Source organism: Arachis hypogaea, chromosome 15, assembly GCF_003086295.3.
Source record: "Arachis hypogaea cultivar Tifrunner chromosome 15, arahy.Tifrunner.gnm2.J5K5, whole genome shotgun sequence".
Classification (NCBI taxonomy): domain Eukaryota; kingdom Viridiplantae; phylum Streptophyta; class Magnoliopsida; order Fabales; family Fabaceae; genus Arachis; species Arachis hypogaea.
This window is the reverse complement of record NC_092050.1, coordinates 36064398-36080331: the sequence shown is the minus strand read 5'-3', so window position 1 is coordinate 36080331 and position 15934 is coordinate 36064398. Positions and strand designations below refer to the sequence as shown.

Here is a 15934-nt window from a genome sequence, read left to right as displayed (position 1 = left end):
ATTAGATTGTAAAACTCAAACTTGGTCTATTGTTGAACTAAAATTAGATGCTAAGGTCATTAGCTGTAGATGGATCTTTACAATCAAAAGGCACCTGAATGATACCTTTATAAAATACAAGGCTCGGCTTGTGGCTAAAGAAACCATCAAATTAAAGGAGTGGACTTTGATCAAGTCTTTGCTCTAGTTCTAAAATTTATAACCATTCAAGTTATTATTACCTTAGCTCTTTCCTTTAAATGGTAAATTAGGCAATTCGATTTTAATAATGTCTTTTTCAATGGGGATTTGAGTGAATTGGTTCTCATGAAACAATCACTAAGCTTCCATTCGGGTGAGTTAAATTAGGTTTGTAAATTGCATAAATCTTTTATAGCCTTAAGCAATCTCTTAGAGCTTTGTTTATTAAATTGACTAATACACTTGTTGAGTTTGGCTTTCGTAAAGCTAAGTCTAATCATTGTCTTTTTATAAATCATACTTGTGATTTAAAATTATACATACTTGTCTATATTGATGATATATTAATAACTAGTACTGATCCAAAAGCTATTCAATCCACCATTGATAATTTATATAATGTTTTATCATTGAAAGATTTAGGTGAATTTACATATTTCTTTGGCATTGAGGCTGAAAAACTACCATCAGTAGCATACCATCTCTCTGAAACTAAGTATGTCAAAGACTTACTAATCAAGGCTAGGATGACTGAAGCTAAAGGAGTTCCAAATCCAATGGTTACAATAGTAAAATTGTTAAAAGAGGGAGTAGATATTTTCGAAAACCCAAAATTATATAGATTTATTGTTGGTTCTTATAATATGCAACTTTCACTAGCCCTGAGATTGCTCATTCTATGAATAAGGTTAGTTAGTACATGAAGAATCCTTTAACATCTCATTGGAAGTGTGTTAAGAGGATTCTAAGGTACTTGACAGGGACAACAATTAAAGGTTTGATTTTTCAACCAAGCACTAATTTCATATTATTTGGCTTTACTAATTCAGATTGGAGTTCCGATGTTGATGATAGGAGATCTACTGTTGACTTTCACATTTAATTTGAATCGAAGCGGGTTTCATGGTCTAGTCAAAAACAATTTTTCAATGAGCAAATCAAAGTACAAAGGCTGAATACAGGGGCTTAGCTGTAGCTAATTCTGAGGTTATTTGGATATAAAATCTGCTTCAAGAATTGAAAGTTTATCAATCAACAGCTCCAAGTCTTTACTGTGATAACATCAGTGCAGTACTCTTAGTATCCAATCCTATTCTTCATAGTCGTACCAAGCATTTCAAACTTGATTTTCACTCTGTTTAAGATAGAGTTAATCAACAAAAGTTGCATGTTATTCACATTAGATCCACTGAGCAGGCTGCTGATATTTTTACAAAAGCATTGTCTATACTATAAGAAAAACTCCGAGTACTGTGGGATTCACTGTCGGATTCATAAAATAAATCTGTTGGAAATAAAGTTATCGCCAAATTTACCGTTATCCTAGAGTTGACGGTATAAACATCACCGAAAGTTACTTACTGGCGGATTTTTTTCATCCGACGCTAATTACGGCGGATTTTTTGTCAGTTTTTTAATAAATTTGTCAAGACTGAGTTGATGATTGCCGTCGGATTAATTCGATGGTAACGTTGGCACCATTTCACGTGTTTAGGCGCCAATCTAATGGTAAATCCTATGGTATTTTTATTTTTTTGGCATAGTTAAGCCACAATTAGTAGTCAAATTAAAACTCTTGTTAATAAAATTGTTAGCAAAAATCTAAAATTAGCAGAAATGAACAAATTAACTTATTACAAATAAATGGTCTGAATATAATAAAATGTCACAAAAAAAGAATACAATGAAGTAGATAAACAAGAAAATGAAACCCCTACGGATCCCGGCAATCGTGGTTGTCATCGTGGTCCTCCTGCTGAGGTGGCGGAGTAAGTGCTGATCCCCACCAGCATCATTCTCGTTGGAACCAGTAGTGTTGTTGCCTCCAATGCTGCTGGCTCCAGCTCGTATCTGCTGGGTGTACTCTTCCATCTACTCTCGCAATCGATAAAGTTGCTCCACCTTCTTCGTTAGGTCCGAGCTGATGGCAACGACTCCTCCCACACGTGCAAGAAGGTCATTGTACCTGTGCTCAGACTGTTGTGCTTGCTGGCAAAGCACCTGTGTCAGCTTCTGCAACTCCTCCCTTAAGTCGACAACTTCCTGGGGATCGGCAGGGCCAGTGGCAGAGGTAGAGGAAGCCGCCAACACGGAGGCGGAGGCCGCTGGAGAAGAATGACCCCAATCCAAAGCGGTGATTCTTGTGGGGCTCAAAGATGGTCTCACGCTAAATCTAATCAGGATCTACCACTGAGGTCTCAAAGCCAACTTCATCTCTCCCAATAGGCGGCTGAAATTGATGGGTCGCGGCCTCCAACCTCTGCATGTAATCCTCCTGTGTCACACGCGTCGTGATTAGAATAATAGTTAATTAATTTAAACTCACATAATGGGCCACTAACCGCTCGTCGGCAAATCTCTCCTGGCCTTCAATGTATGGGTATAATTGAAGGTCTTGCCTCACAGTCTAATGACTTAGACTTCAAATTAATATATCAAAGAATAAAATAAATGAACAAATTAAACAACTAATGCAAGTAACTACTAAAATATTAAACAATGACAAAATTCTTACTAGTCTGCTCTTCGTCTTCATGAAGGTCGCTGACCCACCCGTAGACTTTGACGACCTGGGCGAAGCCCTGTTAGCGACATTCGTTAGACGGCAAAGCTTGAGCCCCTCATTATGAGTAAAATAGGCCTTCAGTTCCTTCTTGATGGCTGGACGGATCCACGACGTTAGGTGGTTGCGCCCCTTACGAACATCGCTCTTCATCTACTAAAAACGTTTACCTGTCGGGTGGTCGTAGATCTTCCTGATCATGAGATTATACTCCGCATCCCATATAAATTTTAACTACGCAAAGTGATTCAGCAACATTAGTTAGAATAAAATATAGATCAAATATAGTTAATTAATTCAAGATTATTGGGTTCTTACCACCCACTTCTAAAATCATCGATCTCTGGTCTCAGCCAGAATTTGCGTGTAGGTTGGCCACGGGTGGTCATACATCGACTTAATAATGTTGGAGATCTCTTGTGTGCAAGCATTGGGATTTGGTGTAACATAGCAGAGAAAAAACCTAACATTAACAAACACATAGAAATGCATAAAGTTAAGATTAACAAACGTAAGATTAAAAAATTGTATGTACTCAACCCTACATGCCATCAGGCCAAATCCTCAACTGAAAGACGGGCGGTTGTGGAGGGGCATTCTGCTGTGGGGCACTGGAGGAATCACCCACCGCGGGCCCTGTCATTGCTGGATCTGCAGGGAGAGTAGCAAAAGGAGGTACGTAATTCGAGTTTGGAACCATGATGAAATGTTGATCCGATGGATCCGCCTGTGATGTCATAGGGTCAACGGGGTAGTCAGGATAGATGGCAATGACTGGGCAGTCCTTAAAAATTCGGTGGAAGCCCATCACGACCAAGTGACCTACTGGACCTACCTCTGTTACCTGTCGTCAAGTCTGCATAGCGAATATATTACTAACACTAATGAAAACATAATTAAATTCACCAACTCTAAATATATTAATACACTCAATACAGTAAACATATTAATAACATGACAAACACCAATAAATAATAACATAAGAAAAAACTCAAGAAATAATAAATAATTATAACAAATATGAGAAAATGTATGAATAACAAATAACCCAAAACACTTAAAATAAGAATTTTAAGGAGGAACCAATTCATGTCACAATTAACACAAATATGTATCAACCTTAAACATAATTCTAAGACTTCCAATCTCACAATTTTAATTTTTCAATTTCACTCAAAATCTTATAAAAAAATTCGACTGAGTCTCCTAAAAAATTCGAATTTCTCCACCCCCTTAAGGGTTCCATCCAAACAAAATATCCATCCAAACCAACATACAAGGGTTGGAATCCTAATCTACCCACCAAGAAGCTTCAATCATTTTTACTAATCACTCAAATACACAGTATATTTAATAGATATTCAAAGCAATCTAACTTTGTAAAATAAACAAACACTAAATCATATAATTTATTTTAATTTCTTCTCATTAAACCAATTTTAATAACAAGAATAATCAACACAAATCTAACATAATCAACACAAATCATATTTTATAATAACTAATAACTAAGAACAAATACGGATAAAACCTAAATTATCATTTGATAACCAAAATGTAAATCTTACGTTAAGTTAACCCTAAATCCTAAATTAGCATATAATAATCAAATTCTAAATTCCTAAATTAACATATAACTAATCCCTAAATTAACATGTAAATAAATTTTAAATTATAATTTATATAAGAGGGAGATTCATGAAACTTGATGGCAACCGAGGGAGATGCAGCGGCGGCGGTGCGTTGTTGGACGACGACGACGGTGTGGTGCGACGACGGGAAACTGGCTGATTTCTGTGAGAGGGAGAGGCGGCGGTGAGAGACCAGGGCTAGAGCGGCGACGGCGGGAACGGGTACAGAGAGAAACGAAGAAGATGGCTTGAGAGAGAGAGAGAGAGAGAGAGAGAGAGAGAGAGAGGCTTTTCGAAATGAATTAGGGCTATTACTGTCGAATAAATCCGACGGTAACTCCTTGCATGTCACCAAAACGCAACGTTTAACTTAAATAGCTTATCGTCAGATTTTACCAACAGTAAATCCGACGCTAAAGTTCTCTCCCATTTTTCACCAAGTATTACCCACAAATTTACCGTAAAAAAAGTCAATCCACCGGTAACTCTTTGACGTAATAAATTTTATCACAAAACCTTTCATAAATCTATTGATAAAGTTGACGGTAACTTGAGACGCTAAATTCGATAGTACTCGACATATTTCTTGTAGTATATGAAGTCGTTTGATAAATTCAAATATAATCTTAAAATAACTTCTAAAAAAGTGACATTAAATTTGAGGAAGGCTAATAGAGTAGATAAACAAATTGATCAAGATTAATATAAGATCACTTTATTATCTTAAAAAGTGTTCTTAAGTATAAGAAGTTAGTACTAATAAGAGAATACAGTTATTTTTTAATTGTTTTTGTTACTCATCCGATCCACTTGCTATATATAGTATCAGAATGTAAACTATGGAATAATTTTGACTTATAATGTTGCTTATAATTTTTCTCAATTTCTTTACACTTTCACTATATTTTCTTATCATTCATATATGTTTTCTTTTAAATTTAAACCAACGACCATTAATAATAAAATAAGAATCAATTTGATTGGTCTCAATTTATTTGTTTACTAAAAAAATTATCAACAATTACAATAATTTATTGGCTAACACAAGCTTTTAAATAAAATTTAGATTTGTGATAAATTAATCCAAAATCTACTAAATTTGGAGTAATATAGGAAACCAAAAAAGAAGCATAATAAAATAAGCATATGATGCCCATTATTTGACATGCATGATAATACTCTATACAAATTGATTTGAGTGTTGAATTATTTTTTACAAATATCTCTACTCTTTTTTTGGTACTATATCCCTACTCTGATTTTATTCAATTGTCGTCAAGAACTTACGATTCTCTGATAAAATAAAAAAATAATATTAAAATTCATTTTAATATAATAATATTATATTCATTTGTATATTATTCATGGAGTTTTATTTCTATATTTTAAATTTGATAATACTTTATTAATTTAACTTTCAAACTTATTACTTCACTAGTGTTGAGTCAATTGGAGCAACTTTTCTAAAATAAAAAAATTAATAAAATAATAAAATGAGAAATTAATTATTTTTAAATTAAATTAATAAAATTTATATATAAAAAAATTATAAATTTAATAATAATTAATTTTTTATTTTATTATTTTAGTAATATTTTCAGAGTGATTTTTTTAATCAACTAATTAGTTATCCATATCATGTTTATTTTTTTTTCAGATTTAATTATATCATCTTCAATTGGGTTTGGGTCCCTGAAAAATGAAGCAATACAAGAAAAAAAATATAGAAACAATGAAAATACTAAATAATGTGAACAATAAATATATCGGATATTTATTTTATTAGGTATACGAATAGTTATTTTAATATTAACATTTAGGTAGGTAATTTGGAGATATAATATATTTTTATTTGATTGGTAGTTATTTATGTTATTCAAAAAAGTCATTATTTACCTAGCACTTCCCATACAAGAATAAATCAAATTATTTAATGCCTAATTTAAGGCATTATTCGAACCTCCCAGATGACCATATATATATATATATATATATATATATATATATATATATATATATATATATATATATATATATATATATATATATACTCCCAACCATAATAGAGAAAAATATCTAGTGTTGTGGAATATAATATAAACACTTAATGACGGAGGCACAGGGGCAGAGCTAACAAATTAAAATAATGGAAATACTGTTAGCTAGGTAATGTGAAACGGATGAAGATTTAGAAAGTCAAATTGTTGATTGTTAGCAGTGTTACTTAATACCTAGTGCGTGTAGAGAGAGAGACCACCGTATAGTTCCCATCTTAGCTTCTTCCTTACCCTTTCTTTCTTTCTTCATTTCTTGGTTCCTTCTTTCTCCTCCCACCTTATATATATATCCCTTCTCTCCCAACCACAAAGAAACCACCAACCCTCCAAACTTAATATTCTCTTCCTCTCTATCTCTTTCTAGCCACCCATGGTAACTAACTCATCACAAATACATTATTATGTTAATAGAAACACTGGTTTTGTCATGAATCTTGACAAGTAGAAATTGTTATTGTGGTTGCAGGAACTAGAAGCACAGCAATCCAATACATGGGAAGGCTATGTTGATTGGAGAAACCGTCCCGCTCTCAGAACCCGCCACGGTGGCATGCTTGCTGCTTCCTTCGTTCTCGGTATGTAATTCTTTTCCTCCAATTAAAACAACACTCAAACACAACCAAAGACTTTCATTTCCTTTTTAATTATCTTCCTCACATTAACAAAGTTGAATCACATGGGACATGGGACTAATTTAGTTTATTTTAATTAATTAATTAATTAATTTATTTTTTCAGCTATATATCATCAGCCTAATAATACAAAATTGCTTATATCTCTGCGTACTATGTAGTATATAGTAGTACGTACAAGATGATGTATGTATGATGTAGCAAGCACTGAATCCAAGAAGTATGGATGAAGTTATTTTTTTGTTTAAATGTGCGTATGTAGTGGTGGAGATATTGGAGAACCTAGCGTATTTGGCGAATGCAAGCAACTTGGTGTTGTACCTGAGAGAGTACATGCATATGTCTCCATCTAGATCCGCTAACAATGTAACTAATTTCATGGGAACTGCCTTCCTCCTCGCACTTCTCGGCGGTTTCTTAAGCGACGCTTTCTTCACAACTTATCATATCTACATCATAAGCGCACTTATTGAGTTCCTGGTAATTAACTATTTATTATTACTTTCAGTCACATACTACATATGTCTATGCGTTCCTTTCTATCCATGTGATATCATCATCATCATATCTTATCTCTCCCTTTAATTATGTGACTTTCTCTCACTTCACACTTATACTTTTTGCACTTGTCATTCTTCCCCTTCTTTTTCTCTCTTTCCAACTTACCCCCATACTACTACTATATGCAATTTTGCAGTTTCCATAGTTAAAAAAAAAGGTGGCTACTCCAATGAAGATTTAATGATTATCATCATGTGAAGATACATCATTTTGACCATTGGATGATAGATTGTAGGGCTTGATTTGATTTGAAGTAAAAGTGTTACTTTTATTTAAAATGTTGCTAAATAAATAAGTTACACTTTTTGAACAAGGATCATCATGAGAAGATGTTTTTGCCATCTTCATGGGAGTAGTTGCCAAAAAAAAATGCTCCTTTCTATATAATTCAAGAGTAAAAAGTTCTCTGTCAATTCAGTAATAAATAAAGCATTTTGCATATGTTTTTTAAAATTAAATTAATATAATTTTGTTTTGGAAATTTTAAAAAGGAAAATTAATATATCAAAGAAATTCTCACAAAAATTTGCTTGAATATATCAAAGTATGAGGGCATATAAGAAGGACTTGAATATTATTGGGTATCTTCAAGAACACGTGTCTTGCAAAGAGCATGATATTTTAATAATAATAATAATAATAATAATAATAATAGTCAGAATCAAAGTAAGTTGCAAAAAGTTTAACAACTTGGAGATTAAGAGTGAGGTTGAATAAAATAATGCAACCAAATCAAATTAAAAGAAAGAAATGGTGAAATATGATGATATTAAGAAAGTTCTTAGTATCTGATAGTAAAATTTATATGTAGTTATTGTTTTTATATAAAATTAATAATTAAAAATTATTTAATAATAATTTAATTAAATATATTAAATTATTTAATAATTTTTAAATTTCAACTTCACATAATAATTGTACGTGAATTTCTACTTTTTCTGATATATATCCATTTCTATCTTCCCTTCAATACACATATATGATTCCATCTCCTTTGCATAGCATTCCCTCTTCCACTTGGCCAGTTGGCCTCATTACAAATCCTCATGAATTTCATGAAAGAATGGCCACTAACATACTCCAACAGCCAAGTCAATTAATTAATCTAACCATAAAAGGATAATCATAGAATATTAAGATTATAATATACATTAATTATCAGTATATTTTATTAATTAAACTTGAACTACACAATCTTAAATATTAGTGGTGGTCACTGGGGCAGGGAAGAAAAAGGAGGGGTTTTTTCATAGAGACAGTAAAGTGATTCATGATTCACATAATTAATAATTAATTGCATATATATAAAGTATAAACTATATATGTTGATATTATCTTGTGTGGTCAGCATCTAGCAACATCATTTAAATGGGAAGGGCACATAATATGGCTCTTAATTTCCGACGACTTAATCCTTTTGCTTAATGGAGTGGTGGATGACCTAAAATAATATATATATATATATATATATATATATATATATATATATATATATATATATATATATATATATATATATGTTGTTCGTGGAGGGAGATTTTATTTATTTATTTTTATTTTCATGCAATATATAGGGTTTTCTTTGTGCATGTTACATACATGAAACACAAGAAGTGAGAGAGAGAAATTATTAAACATAATAGAGAATCAAGAATCAATTAATTGATCAAATTAAGGAGGACCCACATTTTTATTTATACATGCAACGTTATTTAATAATTTGCTCAATGCCTAGGACCTCATGTTGTGGTTTAATAAAAACAAAAAAAAAACCGTTCAATTGAAAATTAGACTAAATTGATTTTTACTTTTATATTGCAACAGTACCGCTCCTTAAAGATAAATCATTTTTTTAGTCAAACTACAATACAACACATGTGATGAATCGTTGAATATGTAAAAACAACTCTAACTATATTTATACAACTCATTACTATTTATTTGATGCATCAAAACTTTTTTCATTGTTTTGGCTCCTCAATAATTCTCCCTTTTAGTTAGTTTGTCTCTTATGTATACTTTTTCCCTCCTTAATTTTTTAATTAGACACTTAACTTCCACATAAATAATAGCTTTCTATTATGGGAAATGTTAAAAGAATTACTCTTTTTTATTAGTGGAAGAAAAATAAAAATAAGATAAATATAAAAGACATCTATGATTTTCCTTTTAGTATTATATCACAGTCTTAAAAGTTGTTTGCTTTCTATGAAATTACTATTAAAATAATTATAGGGACTTTTTCAAAAGAGATCGAACGAAAAAGTACAGTTGGCAAGTCAACCCTCTGAACCGATCACTGTATTATAACACTACATGAACATATAGGACAAAATAACATTTGTTTGAGGATTTTGATTTATACAAATTATGACATTTTTTAAACTTCCCAAATTCCAAATGTGTGTCATACCTCTAGTGCGTGGTCCCTAAGATATTGTGGTTATTAAAAAGAACTTCTACTAGTTTCATTATACGCCAGAAGGTTTTAATTCTTTTAATCTGTGATAACTCTAGAAGGCTTAATAAATAACATAAATGGCAAGTTTTCGCATATAATTTAAGTGATTTTTTATGGCAACAAGGGAAGTGAAGGGGGTTCATGAAACCACGTGTGTGGATGTCGTTTTGATAATGCATTATAATTATTCATTCACCGCCACCACCATTGCAAATAGCAATAGGCACATATACCATGCTTAAAATGCCAACACTCCCAATTGACATTTCGATAACAAGCTGTTAAAACTTAAAAGAAAAGAAGTGGAAATAACACAATTCAAGTCCTTTTCTAGGCTACGGTCCAGGGTTTTGGGGTGGGGATCAAGTGATAGACACGTGGCCAAGACCCACTTGCCTGTTTGAATTTGCACTTTTCTCTGTAGGGAAAACTGAACCATTCATTAACTATGGTCAATATTTGAGGAATTGGTAGGGCATGCTTCCTTTGGAACAAAATCCTTTAAAATAAAAAATCGATAAAATAATAAAATAAAAAATTAATTATTTTTAAGTTAAAATAATGAGACACATATTTTGTAGAAATTATAAAATTAATAGTGATTAATTCTTCACTTTATTACTTTATCAACTTTGATTTTTTTAGACATATGGATTGACAAATAGATTTTGTAAGTAAATTAAGAGTAATTTTAATTATTTTATTTTTAATTTATTATATAAGTAAACTAAAAAAGAATTAATTGTGATTACCTATAAATTATGTATTAAATATACTCTAAATGACTAAAGTCATCCTAGGATTCTCCACAGTAATAATGTTTGTGTCATTTTGCGTGATAGTGTCTTGTTGTTTTTGTGTAGTCCAAAAATGAAAAATCATTATCCCCGGCTGGCGAAATTTGTGAGGTTTTATTGGTTAGGATTTCGTTTTCTGACCAAAAATAGAGGGAAAACAAAGGAGCTGAGGAGAAAGAAAAGGATGGGTACTGGGTAGGTGTCACACATGTGTATTTAATGCTTTGTCTATGTGAGTAAAAATTGGTGTTCCCACCACTATGATATTTCTTGCTGCTTAGGTTTTTGGTCTTACATCATATTGGGCCCCATAGATGGCCACAGTTTGGGCCTTAATGGGTAACCTTCTATTACAAGCCCTAGTCAGAATAATTGTTGGACTAGATATATAGTCCGACCAAAAAGAACATGCACTAGGTTATCATGAGATCCTTTCCTTCTTAACCAAAAATAAAATAAAATAAAAATTTAGATGCAGTTAACTTCACATTTGATAGTTGAGAGACGTTAAATGATTTGACTGATTTGACTAAATTTTCATCTAATGACTTTTAGTTATCAACTTCACGTGAAATATTTATTCACGAAGTTGACTGTACTTGAATTTTTACCTTTAGGAGTAATATTTATTCAAGCATGTACACCAAAAGTGAGTTACAAAATCAGAAAGTGACATATAATATACATTTATGGAATGTTACATTGTGCAGGGTCTAATAGTACTAACAATACAAGCAAAGGTACCTTCGCTAAAGCCCCCACACGAATGTGATTCAACGGCAGCGTGCGTAGAAGTCAACGGTGGAAAAGCAGCAATGCTATTTGGTGGACTGTATTTGGTTGCTCTTGGAGTTGGAGGGATAAAAGGGTCATTGCCATCGCATGGTGGTGAGCAATTTGATGAGGCCACACCATCTGGGAGGAAGCAGAGATCAACATTCTTCAACTACTTTGTGTTTTGCCTCTCATGTGGTGCACTAATAGCAGTTACATTTGTGGTGTGGGTTGAGGATAATAAAGGCTGGGAGTGGGGTTTTGCAATATCTACTATCGCCATATTTGTGTCTATTCCTCTCTTCTTAGCTGGATCTTCTGCTTATAGGAACAAGATCCCTACTGGAAGTCCACTCACAACTATTTTAAAGGTAATTTTTCTCACTTGTATTACCAAAATACACTCAAATTATTTTGGCATTCAAAAAAAATGCTTTCAAATTTTATTTATCGACAAAAATGTTTTCAAATTATCTAAAAACACCACAAAAGTACTCAAAAAGAATATTATTCTTAAAGTGACAAACCAATTTGTATTTGCATTGACAAACTACTTATTATACATTTGATTCAAAGTTTTATAAAAATATTTAAATAACTATATAACAAACATAAAAAAAAACTAGATAAAAATTTTATTTATAGATTTTTTTATGTTTTACAAGTATTATTGGTTGTCAACAAAAAATCACAAAAAATATATATTTAGCAAAAAATATCAAATTTTAAAAATCAAAATATCTTATTTTTTAATTATACTTGTAAAAACTCACATCAAAATTTAATTTCTAAAGTATTTTTTGAGAATACATGCATATTTAATGTTGGATATCTTTGTGGCGTTTTTAAAAAATTTGAAAATAATTTTGTCGATAAAAAAATTCGGAAGCAATTTTGTCAACACCAAAATAATTCGACTCCATTTTTGGTGGGTTACCCAACTGCATAACTATCTTATTAGTTGTTTTTTGTTTTTTTAGAGTAAATTAAACTACTAAAATAGTATTCAAAAATTTATGTCGCTGACAAAAATAACCCTAAAAGATGTTAACGATAAATAAGTCCCTAAAAACTTTAAAATGCAACAAAAGAATTAGATATTAAATATATATTCTAAAACAAGATTTTAAAGATCATATTTTGATGTAATTTTTTATAAGTATCATTAGAAAAATAAGATATTTTTATCATCAAAATTTTATAGTTTTATGTCAAATGAATTTTTTTTATTGTGAATGACTAAATTTAATTGAAAAATAAAAAGAAAAATTTAGAGTTTAAATTTTGTGCTAAATTATTTTTGTGCAACTTCTAAATATTTAATTATTTATTTAAACGTTGGCACGAAAATTCAGATTAAATGAATAAGACATGTGTTAAATATAAAATTTGTTTTATTATTTATAAAAAATATAATATTTATTAATTATTTTTGTCACATTTTTAAATCATTCAAGAACTAATTTGTGGTAATCTTTTTATCAATACCTAAATCTTTCGAATATCAAATTGGTGGTTGGTTTTTTTTTAGTATATATGCTTATTGAGTAACCTCTAATCTTCCTCTAAAAAATATTTGCAACGTTAAATTTATTATTTTATTGGATAAATTCATTTTTCAATATCATTTTGTTGTAGTAGATCATGATTCCACATTCAAAAAAGAAAAAAAAAATATTCATATAGTTAGAAGATAGGAATATACTTTCCAGCATTCTAGCTTTAGTAAGAGAGATGGGACACGAAATTGTTGTAGCTTTTCTTGCACCCTGTCGATAAGTACATTCTACAGCGAAAAAATATATGTGAAGAGATGAAATTTTTCTTTCTTAAATTGTTGGATATTTATCATACAGAATTATATTATTTTACTTTTGTTAATTTTCAAAATAAGATTAAGTACTTTTTTGTATTCTGTGCATATAAAAATCTCTTTATCTTAAAATTAGCGGTATTCGTATCGATAAATATAGGTATTTTTATTGATTTTTCTTTAAATTAATAAAATTACTAATCTATGACCCTTTCTCAAGGATAAATTTGTCATTTTCAATTCCAACAAATAACTGAATTCTTTATGATTAAGATCAAGAACAAGATTGTAGTAGGTTTACTCAATCTTATTTATACATTAATAATTAACACCTATAGTAATAATACCATTTTTCTCCTAGGATAACATTTTCTGAAAATTGAGCAGGTTCTTGTTTCTGCAACACTTAACAACTGCATCTACAAGAACTCAAGTAGTGCTGTTGTGAACATGGCTCCAAGCCCTTCAAATACACACTCATCAGGTAACAGAAAAGAATCAGAGGAAGCAGAAACATCAAAATCAGTAACTCAACATGATAATGAGACTCTGACAGCTTCCCTAAGATTCCTCAACAAAGCAGTTTCAAACTCATCATCATCACTACAATGCACAGTGCAACAAGTTGAAGATGTCAAAATAGTACTAAAAGTGCTTCCAATATTTGCATGCACAATAATGCTAAACTGTTGCTTAGCTCAATTATCAACATTCTCAGTAGAACAAGCTGCAACAATGAACACAAAGCTTGGTTCCTTAAAGGTTCCACCAGCATCACTACCAGTTTTCCCCGTTCTCTTCATAATGTTCATAGCACCAATCTATGACCACATTATAATCCCATATGCAAGAAAAGCCACAAAATCTGAAATGGGTATCACTCATCTCCAGAGAATAGGAATTGGGTTGTTTCTATCAATTGTTGCAATGGCTGTGGCTGCAGTTGTTGAAGTAAAGAGAAAAAGGGTAGCCACTAATTCAGGCCTAATTGATGAAAACAATGGAGCAACAACAAAGCCATTACCTATAACATTCCTTTGGATTGCATTTCAGTACTTGTTTCTTGGTTCTGCTGATCTTTTCACACTGGCTGGGTTGTTGGAATTCTTCTTCTCTGAGGCACCAATTAGGATGAGATCATTGGCTACTTCACTTTCTTGGGCTTCTTTGGCAATGGGGTATTATCTGAGTTCAGTGATTGTGTCAATAGTGAATAGTGCAACGGGTAGCTCTAACCATAAGCCATGGTTATCTGGTGCTAATCTTAATCACTATCATCTTGAGAGGTTCTATTGGCTAATGTGTGTGCTTAGTGGGTTGAACTTCCTTCACTACCTGTTTTGGGCTACGAGGTATAAGTATAGAGGGACATGTGCCAATTAATGCATCACATTTAATTTTTCAAATTTCGGTTGTTTCAAAGATAAATGTCATTTTGACCAAGTGAATATATTAATATACTACATCTTCTATTCTTTTTGAAGATATATCAAATCAGTCAAAATGACATTTATTTTGAAACATAAAGATAATATTTTGTTTGAAAAAATGCTGAAATTGAGTTGTTAAAGTTCGTGATATGTCAAAATAAGAAATCATGTCAAGGTATTATTTTTCTGTGGTGGTCTTTACAATTTTGTAGCTACTTAGGTGGTCACATTGTTCGAACCAATAGAAGAGGAACAATGTGTGACACCCTTTGACACTAGAGGGGGATAGGCTGACTCTGTCAATGACACGGTAACTGAACTAAAAAAGTACAATAAAACATTTGATGCATTAAATTAGATTATTAAGAATTGAAAATTCTATTATGCAATTTTGTGTAAAAATGTATGAAAAAACGAAGAACTCATGAGTGAAAAAAACAAGTAGGGTTGTAGTTGCGATTGTGGTTCAAACATTGGAATTCCGAGCCCTGCAAGTCCCGGCAGCAAGTGATTCATTGGCATCTATTGAGGAGAATAGTGGAAGGAGTTGCGGCTGGCTGTTGTCTTAGTTGGAGGTGTGCGATCGGCAGAGGAGCAGCTCACACATTCACACTCGCTTCTTTTCCCCTCCTTCAAGGGGAAAAAATACAAAAACACAGGAGATATGTTATGTATATAACAAATTTATATTGGAAATGAATAATAACATAGGGAAACAAGGAACTTGCATCAGTTTCTGCTATTCTTTTTTTTTTCTTCATTTTTTTTGTTTCTGACGATATTTTTCAACTCAACAATGAAGAACTAATCTGCTACTTTATTGAGATCTATTTAGGGGTTTATTGTTGACCAATGAGTTGCTACATGCACAAGGGAGAATTCGAACCCTCAATACTTATTTAAACGAATTAATGAGCTATTTTTTTTCTTTTTTTTCTTTTTATTCACTTGATATTAATAGTGTTAATTGAGCCCAAAATTTTACAGCTAACTATAAACCCTTTAACTTAATTTCGGTTCACACTCTAACATTAC

General features: G+C 31.5%; 1 protein-coding gene across 2 annotated transcripts; it reads left to right on the top strand.

The window, feature by feature from the left end:
- Positions 1-6443: 6443 nt before the first annotated feature.
- On the top strand, positions 6444-15631 carry LOC112750178 (protein NRT1/ PTR FAMILY 4.6). Of its 2 annotated transcripts, XM_025798764.3 has the most exons (5): positions 6444-6804; positions 6898-7006; positions 7326-7543; positions 11593-12027; positions 13857-15631. In XM_025798764.3, exons 1-5 carry the CDS (start codon positions 6802-6804, stop codon positions 14850-14852), a joined length of 1761 nt encoding a protein of 586 aa, XP_025654549.1. In that variant the 5' UTR covers positions 6444-6801; the 3' UTR covers positions 14853-15631. The 2 variants fall into 2 exon arrangements, with proteins under 2 accessions (XP_025654549.1, XP_025654550.1); XM_025798765.3 differs by lacking the exon at positions 7326-7543 and having other exon boundaries at positions 6496-6804.
- The last annotated feature ends 303 nt before the right edge of the window (positions 15632-15934 follow it).